Source organism: Xiphophorus maculatus, chromosome 8, assembly GCF_002775205.1.
Source record: "Xiphophorus maculatus strain JP 163 A chromosome 8, X_maculatus-5.0-male, whole genome shotgun sequence".
NCBI lineage: Eukaryota > Metazoa > Chordata > Actinopteri > Cyprinodontiformes > Poeciliidae > Xiphophorus > Xiphophorus maculatus.
Genome location: NC_036450.1, coordinates 4,727,504 through 4,743,395, shown reverse-complemented (window position 1 = coordinate 4,743,395; position 15,892 = coordinate 4,727,504). Strand labels below are relative to the sequence as shown.

At 36.7% G+C, this 15,892-nt stretch overlaps 2 protein-coding genes across 2 annotated transcripts in view; one reads left to right on the top strand and one right to left on the bottom strand.

Moving 5' to 3' along the window:
• ehmt1 (euchromatic histone lysine methyltransferase 1) overlaps nucleotides 1-6,387 on the bottom strand; it is a 34,812-nt gene extending 28,425 nt beyond the window's left edge. The window contains exon 1 of the mRNA XM_023338433.1: nucleotides 6,335-6,387. Within this exon, the coding sequence (XP_023194201.1) occupies nucleotides 6,335-6,355 (21 nt within the window). The 5' untranslated portion in view covers nucleotides 6,356-6,387. The remainder of the gene's footprint in view (nucleotides 1-6,334) is intronic.
• Nucleotides 6,388-7,677: 1,290 nt separating this feature from the next.
• On the top strand, nucleotides 7,678-11,375 carry ssna1 (SS nuclear autoantigen 1). The gene is made up of 3 exons (XM_005813127.3): nucleotides 7,678-7,892; nucleotides 9,038-9,237; nucleotides 11,161-11,375. Exons 1-3 carry the CDS (start codon nucleotides 7,841-7,843, stop codon nucleotides 11,245-11,247), a joined length of 339 nt encoding a protein of 112 aa, XP_005813184.1. The 5' UTR covers nucleotides 7,678-7,840; the 3' UTR covers nucleotides 11,248-11,375.
• Nucleotides 11,376-15,892: the final 4,517 nt, after the last annotated feature.

Below are 15,892 nucleotides of genomic sequence, written 5' to 3'. Positions count from 1 at the left end.
TAAAGACTTTAAAAGATGCAAACATTTTAAAAAGACTTAAATAAATAAGCAATGCTTTGCCTGGTGGGGGCTCCAGTAAACACTGGAGGCCCGCCAGGCTTATAATACACTGGGGGAAACCCTGATGTTTAACAAGTACTTTTCTCAAAAAATACCAGGAGAGGTACTGGTTGTGTGTACTAGGGCTGGGTAATATGGCTGAAAAACAAATCACGACATAAACATTTCATATCGGTCAAAATAGATAATTATGGATGAGTTTTTTGTTTTGTTTTAAATATCTGAAATACTAGCAAATTGGTGATGTTTCCTGTTTTATCCACAGTTTTCACTAAACAGCGTTGTTGTTTTATTTTTACGTAGTTATGAGGCACGGTGGCAAAACCTTAAATTGCTACTGTGCAAGTTACTCAACAGGTTGTTGCTAGGTAACCAAAGAGTGAGTGAGTTGGTTGATGTCGCCAGGATTGATTAGGTGGCCATGAGAGGTTGAGTGGCTAAAACTTTTCCTCTGCCTACATCCCCCAGAATGCTGTGCGGTTCTGTGAAATTCAGTGAAATTATTGAACATTCTGTTGGACATATGTTTTATCATGTCTACCGTAACATATATTGTTACTGATTTATTGCCCTGCCCTGATGTCTTCTCTGCACACAAGGCATGGAGGAGCCATAACCTTCTTCAGCTGAACAGAAACAAAACTAAAGTAATTATTCTTGGACCTAAATAGGAACGATCAAGAGTCAGCTTCAGCTAGAAACTAGTAATCAGGTCCGAAATCTGGGTGCAGTGATGAACTCTGACCTGAACTTTCAGAGACACATAAAGACAGTTACAAAGTCGGCCTTCTATCACCTGAGGAATATTTCTAGGATTAAAGGATTAATGTCCAAGGAAGATCTTCATGCATGCATTTACGTTTAGTTGACTTGATTGCTGCAACATTGTCTTTGCAGGTTTGCCAAACAGTCACTAAATATTTGCAGTAATCAGATTTGTCTTTTGACTGTACTTTCTCAAAATATTTCCTTTTGAAATAGTTTAACTTCAAGAGTGAAGATGTCAGAGAAAGAACCTTGTTGGAAGAGCATAAACCAGGCAAGATGGCGCCACAACAGCACAACTTCATCTTCCCCAAACAAACCACTGGGCCAAACAACAGTAACCATGTAACTGCATGATGATATCCTACTTTCTGGTTAAACCCAGAGGTTACTCTGTTAGGTCTAGAGAAGCACTGACATGACGAGAAGATTGTTTCCATTGCCGTTCCTCCAAAACCAGCTTTTATTTGCTGCTCTAATTTGAAGTTCCAGGAGTTTCTATTGATAACATATTGGCTTGTAAAGCAGCCAGTTAGCCATTTCTAAAATATTTCAAAGAAAATGCGGCTTGGGAAGCTAAAATACATAGGAGCAATACTACTGGACATGCTGTTGGTTGGTGTTTTAGCCCGTCCAGAATTGGTTGTGCCCCCAAGAATGGCAACAAGGAAAACCATGGATGTTAGCTGCTGTGGTAGAGCTGAGACGGTTTCCACTGTGTGTATAAAGTATATTTGGTGTTTGAATGATAAGAATAGTATACATTTATTTGTGAATTTGAGCTGTTAGCAGGTGGTTGTGGTCCCTCATCTCTGTAAATTGATTTGTTTAAAATGTGCAAAATTAAAGCAGAAAGGGAAAAATGTAAGCAAGTGTACAGGTATGTAATACTTGTACACGATTAAGAACATTTAATCCAAAGATAGTTTAATTAACAATAATTTTATAGGTTTTAATTTTAAAACCATTACAAATAACGCCCAAGTATCTTTGACACAAACAGGAGATTAGTGAACGTCTGAATGGTTGCCAGAAAGTTTCTTCCTCCAGCCACGAAGTATCAAGTGTTTATAAAGTAACATAACAGGTTTCATACAAACGAAGCAGGAAGCTTTTTTACAGTAAAGGACATGTGACACACACTAACAATAAAAACTCAATATTAGACCTGCAAGCTTTGCTACACCTAGAAATGTGATACATTCTGCACAGCAGACTAAACCCAGCCCTTTAGACAGAAACACCTTACAGGTGGAAACTTCCTGTAAGGTGAATGACAGAAGTCACATTCGGTGCAGCCCAAGGGTCAATCCCTGGACCCCTCCTATTTAATATCTATATGCTACCACTAGCTCAGGTTATAACAGGAAGTAAGAATAGCTACCATAACTACGCAGATGATACACAGCTCTACATCACGATGTCAGCAGTGACTCTGAAACAATCCAGTCTCTGAACAGATCAATGTGTGGATGTGCCATAACTTTCTCCAAATGAACAGAATAAAAACTCTTGAGTTATTATCTTTGGACCACAAAAGGAACGAGTCACCGAACAGATTCAGTTATTACAGCTACAAACTAGAGATCAGATCAGCTGAACATTCAGAGCCACATAAAGACGGTTACAAAATGGGCCTTCTGTCACTTGAAGAACATTTCCAGGATTAAATGACTAATGTCCCAGCTAGGTGGAGAAGCTCATCCATGCGTTTATCTTCAGTCGCATCGATTTGTGCAACAGCGTCTTCACAGGTCTGCCTTAAAAAGAAAATCAATCCTCCAGCTGCACCTGATCCAGAACACAAATCTGGAACAAACTTCCAGAAAACTGCAAAACAGCCGAAACACTGAGTTCCTTTAAATCTAGACCAGGGGTGTCAAACTCATTTTCATTTTGGGCCAAATCAAAAATCTGAATGTTCTTAAAGTGGCGGTTATGCCAGAATGTACTGATAAAACCCATTAAACTGTTAAAATGGCCGTTCCTCCAGGATTATGTGATTGTTTGTGTTTTTTTGCAATAAAAATCAGATTTTGTGGTGCTACTTTAGAAATATTAAGACATCTTTTCAATATTTGCGCAAATGTATGAAGTTAAATGTGACTTTTTATTAATCGCCGTATCGGTCACAGACTATAACCTGACATCAAGTACTGCTGAGGCAGCAGTCATTTAAACTCAAAGTGTTTGGCAAATTTTGAGAAAAAAATTCAGTAAAATCAGAAAAAAGGTGGAGATCTGATGATTTTGTGTGAATTTTGCAGATTTATAAAACACTGGAGGGAGTTATTCATGTAATTTAGAAACTAGAGGGCCACATAAAAAGCTACGGCGGGCCAGATTTGGCCCCCGGGCCTCGAGTTTGATCTAGACTAAATAGTCACCTGTTTAGTTTCTTTTGACTCATAATAAATGAAATATTAATCAACATATCTGATGTGTACTGATGATTTTAAAGATGGCACTTTACAAAATACAGAGTCTTTTACTGTGTGATGTGTTTATGTTTTTATGATGTAAAGCACTTTGTTGCTGAAATGTGCTATTCTAATAAAATGACTGACTAAGCAAACATAAAACAGTTCTTTTTTACCTAAAACTTTAAATGCAACTTTAATATGCAACAATAGAACAGTTCCAAGACTGCAAAAGATTATAAACCACACATCTTATTCCAGACAGTTTCTTCCACAAAATATTTTTCTTAAAGTGGGCCTAACATGTACTCCTCAATCTTTAATTGGAAAAAAAGAACAGAACGGAACGTTAAAGCAGAACCACCACTTTCTCAGTAGGATGGAGTTGCAAAGCTGTGATAATCAAACGCCAAAAACACCAAAACAAAACAGATCCACAGCGACTCCTAAAGTCAGCAATTAAGAGTTTTAATGTTTCTTATTCAGCTGCAATGATGAATAAACCAAAGCTCATGTCAGCGCTCGCCGACAACTATAAAAACTCTACTTACTCACCTGCAACGAAGACAAACAGAAATTAAACATTGCAGGCAGAGAGACAGATGGACTAAAGTCCAAACCCAAATGCCTGTTGGAATCAACCGGCCCCGAATGCAACACGAGTTTTTCTAATGGCTGACATGGAGACCAGGAGTTCAACACTGAGGGTTTTCCCAATAGTTGCCTTTCAGGTGCAACTGGCAACATAACCAGTCAGTCTATTTTCTAAAATCCTACAAAAAAAGCGATAAAATAAAAGTTATTTTAAGAGTATTTCTAATTCCTTAGTTTATTGTGAACATTATTGGAACATGAGAGTATAAAGAAATAGAAAAATAGAATAAGGTCAACAATCGACAGAGATTTCAACTTAAATCCACTCCAAAAACTCAAAATCCTTTTCTTTTTAACCTTTTTGTTTCAACGTTGAGTTAAAAAAATATTATTTTTAGGCGGTAACGATAAAAGTGACAAAAAGAACTATTTATTCCCTCTTTTTCAGGTGACATACGGGGTTCCTCTGGGATCCAGTATTGGACCTTATTTATTTTTTATAGTCTTTTAGGCCCAAGTAACAAAAGCACCTTGAATAACCCTGTCGCAATAAGCAATTAATCAATTAGTGGCATGTTAGAAAATAATAAGCTCGATAATTTCCATTCTGAAGATTAATTTTTTTGAAGGGCAATTTTGCTCCAAGTGAAAAAGTCAAAAGAAAAAACTGTTATTGCTGCTACTTCAGAGTCCTGATAAGGTTTGCTTTGCATATCTTATCACTAAACTTTCCTCCAACATCTTGAAGCCAGGAAACCAGCGAGAGTAAGAAAAATGTGCGTTACACGACTGGAGCTGCACAGATGACCAAAACTTCTCCTTTTTCATCTCAGCTGGGACTGACAGGTGACCGGCTGGTTGGGAAATCTAAAATCTGACCTTATTTCCAAACAGTAAACACACCATGTCTCAATTCTGTGTATTTTCAGAGCAGATCAGGTGAGAAAACGTTAAGTCAGGTGAAGCACTAAAGCTGTAACTAACTACTCAATCATCTTAGCAAGACATGTCTGGTTAATTCAGGCTGTAAGGAAGCAAAACAGAGCAAAACAAGCAGATAACATGAAGGCTGGGAAAATTAGGGAAAAAATCGGGCTACATTTTGAAGTGTGCAAAAGAAAAATGAAATGAGATTATTGATTATTTCAGTTTGGTTATAAATGCCTCTATCCACAAAATCTGTAGGATTTTTAAGTATTTTATGACCAACTTTCAGCTGTTTTCAAGAAAGTATTGTTTTATAAACACCGTTAAATTTTCAATGTATCTGAAAGGTAACTAATTATTTTATATATAAATCAGCAAGTTGCAGATTTACAAAATTGTTAATTGGACATATTCCACAAACTTTGATACGAACATAATTAGCTTTTTTTTATATATATAATGAAATGAAAATATACCATAACACCAAACACTCAGTTACTTTGACAATAGTCCAGCTTAAAAACAATTAGGATTTTACACTGAAACCAGAGTGCTGTCTGAGCGCCCCCTGCCGTCTGACATCATGCATTACCTCTTAAATATGTATAAAATATAACAGAAAACAAAAACTGAAGCCCAAAACAGATGCTGTGAACATTAAGGCTTCTTGTAGTTTGTTTGTTTTTAATCTGGAGCTGTCTCTTTAGTTATTTCTCCTCATAATCATTTACTTTAAATGAAAATAAGGAAAATCAGAAACAGCATTGCCCTCTTTTAAACCATAAAGCAGCACAAGGAAATGATCGAATCCGCTTTCACCTTATAAAAACAAGCAATCGCAAGCAGAAAAACTGCAAAATATCAGGTTTAAGAGGTGAAAAAGTGCAGAATAAACCCGGTTTCAGAGCTGGCGCCTTGCTACAGTTGCATTCATTAGTCGGTTAGCTTTCATGCTGTAAACCACAGCAAAGACAACACTCTCAAACCAGCTGCAGCTACAAATATTTCTAAGACTGCGTCGCCTTTTCCAAAGCAAACAGCCTCCAATAAAAAACTCTCTCTGGTTTTATATTTGATAGAGAGAAGCAGTCAGCTAGCTAGCATCGCTGCTAGCTAGCTGACCAGCGCTCGTAATTAGCCACCGGTTAGCCGGGAAAAATGAAAAACAGCTAAAAACTATGAATTATATCGCCTCGTGATGCTCGGCTAAACATCTGTATGTTTTTATGAGCGGCTAAAGGTGGACACAGCTTCAGGGGTAGTGACAAGGACCGGGAACGTGTATAACTAAGCCCCGCTGGTTAGCCCAGCAACACGCCAGCGGTGGTCATTCATGTTCCGGGGCACAGCATCTTCCTGCACATTCAGTTGTCCTCCGGGTCCAGCACAAAAGCACAAGACTGCGAGCTGGCAGCGAGCAGCTCACGGTGAAACTACAACCAGACACCGGCCGTCTGCTCGCCTACAGACCGAGTCCCCGGCCGTAGGGAGGGAGTTCGGTCCTACGGCCGCAGGAAAAGAGCAGCGAAGTGGGACGAGTTTAGCGTAGAAAGAGCTCTGATACTCACCTCGGTTTCTACCGAAGCCATGGTGCCTGGACGTTGGCTCCGCCCACACCGGTGACGTCACGTTTATTGATTCGCAATCAGCGACACCACACCTTAGATGAGACACATCAAACAGCAATGATGTCTTTCATTAGTCAGAAATAAACAGTAACTTGTTACCTGTACTCAGGTACATTTACTAGAGTAATGGAGTATTTTTACTATGCTGTACTTTCTACTTTTACTTGAGTAATTTCATTGTGAAGTATTTCTACTCTTACTTGAGTTAATTTTATGGATTTTTTCACCCACTGAATGAAAATCAAACATGTTTTGACCAAAAATTCACACATTTTCAGTTTTTGTTGAAGTTCCATAAGTTCTTTTATTGAGAGAAACTGATTTGGAAACTTTGTTTTTCTCTGATTTTGCTATTTTTTGTTACTTATTTGAATTATTGTCATTTTGATCCTTAAAATACCAAAATTTCCACTTATATATTTTTGATCTGTCCGATTATGTAACTTTTAAATACTAAATGATTGATAATTTGAGTCACTTCTTTGATGGCTACGTTTTACTTTTACTTGAATAAAAATATGTTGAAGTAGTGCTACTCTTTCTCCAGTATACTTTTTAGCTACTATGCCTCTCAACATCAGACAGAGGAAAACATAAACTGCAAATTCTAATATTTCAAATGCTAAAATGAAGTGTCAAAACTTAGTAGCAACAGCCATCAAAAAGTTTATTTTGCTTTCTCCATATGGGAATTAGTAGCCAATGGAAACCAGTAAAACTTGAAACTAAGAACAAATAAAAATTGTTAAAAAACTAAAGTCTATGAAACTAACATTTAAAGTTGATATTGGGATACATCCGTTAACAATATTCAGGTGTTTATTGTATTTATTATGATTTATTTGACTTTTCAAACGCTTCTGATAGAAGAACATAGCTTGTCTATAAACAAGAGGTCTCACTTTAACATAAATTGTAGGTGTGTCTATATTATATTCGATTGTGTTGAAAAGATTGTCGTTCATTCAATGAAGTTACTCGTAGTATCCAGAAATTTTACTCAAGCAAGAGCAGCGACACCTCATAATAATAATAATAGTTAAGGTAATCGGTACGGAGGGGTAAAACTACTCCTAAAAGTTATTTTTCAAATAATTACCCTAGTAAATGTAACTAAGTAAATACATTTGGTTACTGTTCACCTCTGCTCATTTTATTAACTAGGAATATTGTAGGAGGAATCTTGTTTATAATAGTAAATATATATATCAAGTTAAACATTCCATTCCAGACGGTGGCGCTAATGCACCAGAACGTTCCTTGCTAACCGCCATTACCAGAGAAGAAGAAGTAGTACAGGATCACCCGCCATGCAGGAGCGCTTCAGTTGACTTTTCACGTTTAAACCGCCTCTGTTTGCTGTTTTACATGCAGTCAGCTGCAGTTAAACGTTAAAAACAATCAGTTTAACTGAACGTAGCGGCGGGAATCTCGCTAAAAGCCACCATGGCCCAACAAGCCGCGGCTCTTCAGACCTACAACAACGAGCTTGTGAAATGTAAGTCGCTGCTTTCACACGTTAACCGCCTGAATGGACGTTTTCTGGTTTTAAAGCGGGTCGTCATGTTGTTTCGGTTCAAAATCTGCTCCCCGTAAACCGCGTAACAGCAAAATGACCAGTTTTAACAGGGCGTACTTTTATAAAATAACTCTTTAACGACTTTAGTTGTAAAAACAAAGATTTAAATTGGGTGTAAACCTGTTAACAGCACAGTGGAGTCTGATTAACGCTCACAGGTTGGGATATAAAGTTAAAACCAGCTTCTAACTCTCTGCACTGTACGTTGATGTAGATTTAATTTAACTGTAACTTTTATTCACTTTTCTGAAACATCCATCCTCATCTGTGAGGTAGAAAAGCCAGGATGAAATCCTCCGTGCCTCACATAATCTGTTTAAGGTCTTGCAGTCTGAGGACGGTTCGTCTGAGATTATTTTTAGGCTGAAGTTTTAAATATAGCTCCTTTTTCATGTTAAAGGTTGTGGTGAACAAAACCTGTGTCATAAAAACGTGAAAGGAAGTTTAAATTTTATTTGCAGTAATGATAAAACCATCAATCTTTCGCGACAACCTAGAGTTGCACCGATCAGTTGGATCGGAATCGGCCGATTTTTTTTCTTGATCAGCTCTCATTGCTGATGGAGTATTATTATTAAAAAATGTTTGTTATATTGTTTTGATTTTAAAACTTTTTGCTCGTATTGTGACAAGTTGCTGTCGTACAACTGTAAGGTTTTGTAACTTCTCCTTATTATCACTTTTTTTCTCAAAATATTCTGACTTTTGTCATACAACTTTATTCTCGTTTTATCTTGACTTTATTCTGGAATTGTTGCAACTTTTTTCTTGTATTTTTACAACTTTATTCTGATATTATCTTGAGTTACTGTCAAACATTTTTTTCTCTTATTATTACGAGATGATTATTTTTCTTGCTTTATGACTTTATTCTGGTAATATGAGTTTGTTCTCATGTTATCACACCTTTTTTTCTTGTATCAATACAACTTATTTTCATATAATTTTGTTTTAAACCAATATGCTAGCAGCAAACCTTTAAAACACCTCCTCTCATCAAAGTATCCTAGCAGGTCATTTTTCGACGGTTCTTTTAAGAACGGCCTTCTCTTCTGTCTCGTCAGGTATCGAGGACCTGTGCTCGAAGCGGGACGAGCTGAACCGCCAGATCCGGCTGGAGGAAAACGAGAAGGAGCGACTCCAGCACGACATCCGGGTTCTCTCCGAGAAGCTAAGCCGGGTCAACGAGAGCATGGCGCATAGACTGACCACCAGGGCCAACCTGGACCGCACCATCGCAGAGACGGAGGCTGCATACGCCAAGGTATTCATGTTAGCTTAGCATCATGACGCCACTGTATTCATGTTAGCTTAGCATCATGACGCCACGGTATTCATGTTAGCTTAGCATCATGACACCAAGGTATTCATGTTAGCTTAATAATATAATGCCAAGGTATTCATGTTAGTTTAGCATTATGACGCCACTGTATTCATGTTAGCTTAGCATCATGACGCCACTGTATTCATGTTAGTTTAGCATTATGACACCAAGGTATTCATGTTAGCTTAGCATCTTGACGCCAAGGTATTTATGTTAGTTTAGCATTATGACACCAAGGTATTCATGTTAGCTTAGCATCTTGACGCCAAGGTATTCATGTTAGCTTAGCATCATTGAGGGTCTTATTGCAGGTAGTTGTTACAAACAGTACGGGAGAGTTTTTGTTTCAAAAACTGCAAATTCGTGTAGGGCTACGGATATCACAATTCAAGAATTTTATGTCAGTTGGCATCGATACTTGATTTCGATAATTATTGATTAGTTTTTTGTTTTAAATATCTGGAATATTACCAAACTGCCGGCTGCTTTATCCAGTTTCCTCCACAAGCTGTTTTTTTTTTTTGTTGCATTTGTTTAAGCAGTTTTTAGTTGCAGTGAGGAAACTTGAAACTGCTTCTGCGTCAGTTACTTAGCAGGTCGTTGCTAGGCAACCACAATTGGGGAGGGCGGGTGGGGACTTGAAACTACTTCTTACCCAGAAGGTTGTTGCTAGGCAACCAGACAGTGAGTGAGTCAGTTGATTCCACCAACTTTAATATAGAATATTCCAAATATTGAATATTAAATATTTTATCAGATGTATTATCTATTGATATTGATTACATGTCTGTTGGTTTTTTATTTTAATTGCAAAATTGTGTTTGTTGTTTTGTTTTTTTTTTTTACAAACTTTTGTGTACATTTGCAATGGAAACATGACCAAACTAATACCAGTGGGGAAAATAAGTTTTTAAGTTTTTTCTCTTTTTATGAAAACTTTCTATGAGAAAAACCTCAACCAGAGTTTCCACAACCTTATAAAGCCTTAAATTAATTCTTATCCGACTTGTTATTGCTGAACTCCCTTTGTCCTCTGGCTAATTTCTGAAAACAGAAACTCCTGAACTGGTCTGACTGGGAAAACATCAGGAAGACCAGGAAGCCACGAGGCTCTGGTTAATGATCTCCTTCTAGCAAAAACAAGCAACACAATAAATATTTAAGATTAGACACTGAGTTTTATCGCCCTGGCAACAGATGATGAATGCCACTCAGCTCCTGGTGCGTTAAAGGGAAGTTAGATGATCCAGGAAGAAAAGATGGCTGAATTTTGTCTAAAGAAGTTCTTTTTTCTTAAAAAGCTTTTAAAATAAATGCCAAAACAGTAAATATAAGATTTATTAAGAATATATGCAGTAAATGAACTTAGTTATTGAGAAAACTATCATAAATTAAGTATAAATCTGATTTCTTTCTACTCATATGCTTAAATATTTTTTGATAATGAAGCTGACTGCACAAGATGTAAAATTTAAATTATAATTCTCTATAATAAATATTCTATTAACGCTTCTTCTACCACTAAATTTTTCTTTTAAACACCCAAACACATGGTGTAGGATTCAAAATGGGTATTACAACAGACAGAAAATGTATTTTCAAAATAATTAGAAAATGCAATTATGAATCAAAATTACCCTTTAATTCTTACAGTTTTCCTTCCACTTAACTTTCCACTTACATGCTTGGATATAGAACTCTGCGCAGCTTCTTTAGCAGCGACCTTTTTTTAACAGAAACATAAATTGAGTTTTCTTCATTTTTCTACCAAAAATCCCTTGAATGAACAGAAACATTGGAATAAATGATGTGAGGAAATGTTCTGTTTTTATTTAACCTGCTTTCGTTGTTTCTCCTCTACAGATCCTGGAGAGTTCCCAGTCTCTACTGAGTGTCCTGAAACAGGAAGCAGGAAACCTCAACAAATCCCCAGAGCAGTGGAAAAACTAGCACCAAGAAAAACGCTCTGTACTCTGCTGGACTCTGATTTTGCACTTTTAAACCCACTTTTCTGTGTTCATTTTAATAATATATTTGTGTTTTTTTCTCCTTTTAAAGCAATAAATGTTTGACTTTTAGTCGTACATCTTCAGTCAGTCATTCACAGCACATCTTTTAGTTCAGGTTGTTTATTTATTCAGCTTTTATTATACAAGTACAACATCTTTTTGTTGTTTTTTCAGCTTACAGTAAGCAAATGGAGAGTTACAGACAGGAAGTGAATAAAGGATGAACCAGGAAGTGAGGCGTTTGGTTTCAGACGGAGAGCAGGAAGATCTGGATGGATCATCAACATGAGCCACGCCTCCACAGCAGCTAAATTAAAACAAAAAATCATGACCCTTGAACTTTCACACCTTTACAACCTGGATTTTAGCAAAAGTGAGAACACGTCCGCTAAGGCGCTAATAGGAAAGCTAATTTTCGGTTTAGCTTCTCTAAGCTAACCTCTAGCGCTCTTAGCTCCTCCTAATATTTATTCAGGTAAATAAATACTAAAGTGCTGCTTTGTAAACTTTCAGTTGAATAAAATTAGACATTTCAGTCCTGAACACACTTGAGCTAATTTTTGGGTTCTGCTAACATCTTATCTTCCCTTTATTAATATTCATGCAGATGAATTCCAAATCGCTAATTTCCTTGAACGTTTTGTAAACTTTTGCTCGAATAAAGCTTGACATCTGCAGTGCCGGAGACACTTGAGCTAATCTGCTAACAGCAGAGCTAACTTTGTTTTCTGGTTTAAGTGTTTTTGCTAACCTTTAGCGCTTTTAGTTTCTCCGAAATAAATTTGGATGAATCCTGAAGTGCTAATGTTGTAAACTTTCAGTTGAATAAAGTCTGACATCTGGACACACTTAAGCTAATATGCTAGTAGCAAAGGTAATTTTTCCTATGTTGTTTTTGCAACATGAAAACCTTTAGCACACTTAGCTTCCCTAACATGTTGTGCAACTAACACACGTTTGGTAACAACATGGCTGAATTCAGTTCTTTAGCATTAGTGGAACTAATGTTTATTATTAGTGCTTTACTTTTAGTGCAAATAACATTTCATTTTGAGGTAAGAAAGTAAGTTGGATTTACTGCAAATGCCCACCACACTTATCAGATTTAACTTCACAACTATACACTCACTATCTGTGTTGGTTTGTCACATAAATTCCCACTGAAATACACTGGCATTCAGCGAACTTTACTCCGATGCCTCTAAATAAAATCAACCACAACCAATTATCTTATTAAAAATTTAAATCATCCCAAATGATTAGAAGGATTAATTTACTGTGATTTGCCAAATAATTTCACAGTTTTGATGCTAAAACTACTAGAATTGTGCATTTTAATAATTAAATGACTTCTGAAGGTTTAAAACATAAATATCACCGCTTTTACTCAAAGTTCAGTTTAACTGCATAGAGTAGTACATTATGAAACAGAAGAAAAATATATCTGAAAAGTGTGGTGTGCATTTGTATTCACCCTACTTTTACTCAAATATCCCTAAATAAACCAATGTACCTTCAAGGTAACTTAATATTCAGAATTATTTAGAATTTAAATCAATAAAGCCATTCTGCAGAGATTTGTACCTCATAATTATAAACCCTATTGAATTTGTTTTAAAGTTGAAAAGACTTAAAATTTTAACATTTCTATTCTACATAATCAGCTTCCTAATAATCATTATCAAAAGGTCTTAATCTGAAGTTTTGCAGGCATTCTGAAAAATCTTTAAGGATTTTTCATTTGATCATCTTCAGTCCAGTGAAATAAGTTAAATAAGGCAACAAATGAAGGACAAAAGTAGAAATTTGAGGAAATGATTGAATTCCCTGTAAATAAACTGCATCACTTTAAAACCATCCAAGCAAAAGCTTTTTGTCCCTTCCTTCTTTCCTTTCAAACCCACAAACCTAAACCATTGATTTCCAGTTTATTTGTCTTTATTTTCATGACTTATTGAGATAAATGGCTATAAAAAGGCCCAATATTTTCTTTGGTTCTGATTTCCATTTGGACCAGCTGACCCTGATTACAATAAGGAGACGTGCTAATGGATATTTATTGGCAGTGGTGGGCACACTAAATGCTAATGTGCAAGTAGCAGAGCTAACTTTGAAAACATTTAGCATACTTAGCTTCCTCTGATTTAAATTCTAAAGCGCTAATTTATCTCGCTGTTTTATAAACTTTAAATGAATAAAGTTTGATATCGCCATAATATCGACTTAGATTTCCAGCTTTTGCTAAACAACATGTTGGTGTAGCGCATTAGCATTAGCCTCTGGTAAATGTTTTGTGGGTGTAGTGCTGTAGCACTAGCTTCTATTAAGCATTATGTTATTGTAGCACTTTAGCATTACCATATGCTAAACTCCTTGTTGGTACAGCGCTTTAGCATTAGCTTACGCTAATTTCTTCTTGGTGTAGTGCAAGTTTTTGCTAAATTTTATATTAGTGTGGTGCTTTGATATTGGCTTCTACTAAACATGCTGTTGTAGCACTTTAGCACTAGCTTCTGCTGAATCTTTTGTTGGTGTAGCAATTTAGCATTAGCTTCTGCTAAATTCCATGTTAATAAAGCGCTTTAGCATCAGCAGAAGCAATGTTTACCACCAGTGCTTTGGGATTAGCGCAACGTTTGGGTTAGTTGTGTCCACCGCTGTCTGGGGTCAAACAGAAGCAGATATTTAGTGGGTAAGAAGCATTGTGTTCCTTGCCTATCATGGCGGGTTGCTGCTTTTCTGTACCAGAAACATCTGGTTACAAAACATCCAGAACCAGAAAACTCCAAAACAACCATCAGTACAAATAAACTTGGGGCTAATTTGGGCCTGCTGCGGAGCCGTGGATGTGTAGTCACAGTGACGAGGCCGACAATCATGAGACTTTAATACAAGGCTGCGACAAACATTTAAAAACAGAAGCAAGCATGGCAAAAATCGGCAGTGCATTCCTCCGGTTCGGCTGGACAGTTTCACTTCAAAACGGCGTCCTTCTGCTTTTTACCGGTACAAAAGTACCGCTTGGTTTTCACAGGTTTAGCGGTTCAACCCTCCGGTTCGGCTTGGTGCTCTGCGAATTTCCTCCATCGCTTGTTTTTATGACTCATCAGGTGCAAAATGCAGCGCAAGAACAAAAGAATGACAGTGCAAAGACATTCAGCATCAAAGACCCCAGGAATAAAAAAAAAAAACGATAATCCAGCTTCCAGGACTGAAAATATTCAGTGATTGTGGAGGAAAAGTTCGGGAATACTGGTGGAGGGACGAGTGTGAGGCCAGCACAGCAACACTTAATCAGTTGGCGCAATAATGAGGTCAAGAAAAACATAATCATCTCGTATAAAAACAAAATCTTACAAACAAAATTCAGGCATAAACAAAGCCGATTTCTCAATCCATTTGTTCCCACTAGGCATGGGCTGGCTAATAAAAAAGTTTAAAGAGTTGAACTGTTTACTGTGTTTTGATGCCTCGTTAGATCAGCCTGTTCTTGCTCAGAACATCAATTATAGAAACTCTCTTTTTTTCCCATATTAAAGACATAATTTTCTATCGACTTTGGGATTCCTCAGGGCTCCATTCTTGGCCCATCAGTTTTTTTAAGCTAGTCATACTTCTACGGATTAACAGAAACAATAGGAAAAAATAAATCAGACATTTTAACCACTGGTTGGTTAAAGTAACTTTAAATTAAGAACTCAACCATTTTTGGTCTTACGTGCGGGGTTCCTCAGGGGTCTACTCTCAGTCCCATTCGTTTTTTAGCTACTTTTAATTAAATATCAAAATGAGATGCAAGAGAAAAAGTTCTTGCCTGGATTCTGGTTGGTGCAAAACAAAGATGCAACAATTAATGTGTTAGAAACAAAATAAGAAGAAAAGTAAGACATTTTCACCTCCAGCTGGTTTTCAAACTAAAAACTGCCAATATTTTTAGATCCGTTTCTCCCTTTACATGTGGGGTTCCTCAGAGCTCCATTTTTGGCCCATAAGTTGTTTTTTTTATCTACTTATACATGTTTCAACTCTGAGAAGAGAAAGAAAAAGTTCTTGCCTCAATTCTGGTGACACTAAAAAAAATGTATCAATAAATTAGCTGGATATCAAAGTTATTAAACGTTTCCTTGATTGGCAGGTTAAATACTTAAAAATAAGACATTTTAACCCCCAACCAGAAATCAATGGGAAACTAAAAACTCCCATTGATTTCTGGTATAAATCTCCATTACATGCGGAGTTCCTCTGGGCTCCGTCCTCAGTCCCATTTCTTTCATTCTCTCATTTTGTTTGATCCACAATTACTACAAAGCAGTGATTCTTATCTTCTGTACATCATTCAAAAGTGGGTGATCCAAATTGCATAATTATTCCCTAAATTTGTCATAAAATTCTCTAAGAGACTAAACCAGTAAGTCATTTCATTCAGGTGTGTTGGCCCAACAAAAAAATTATATATATTCTATATTTATGTGATTAGTTTTGAAAAATATCACAGACTGAAAACGCTCTCGTTTCCCAAAGTTCCAGAATACAACAGCTGGGAATATTTTTTCCAGTCGTGATTCCATATCTGAGGCTCCACCCAC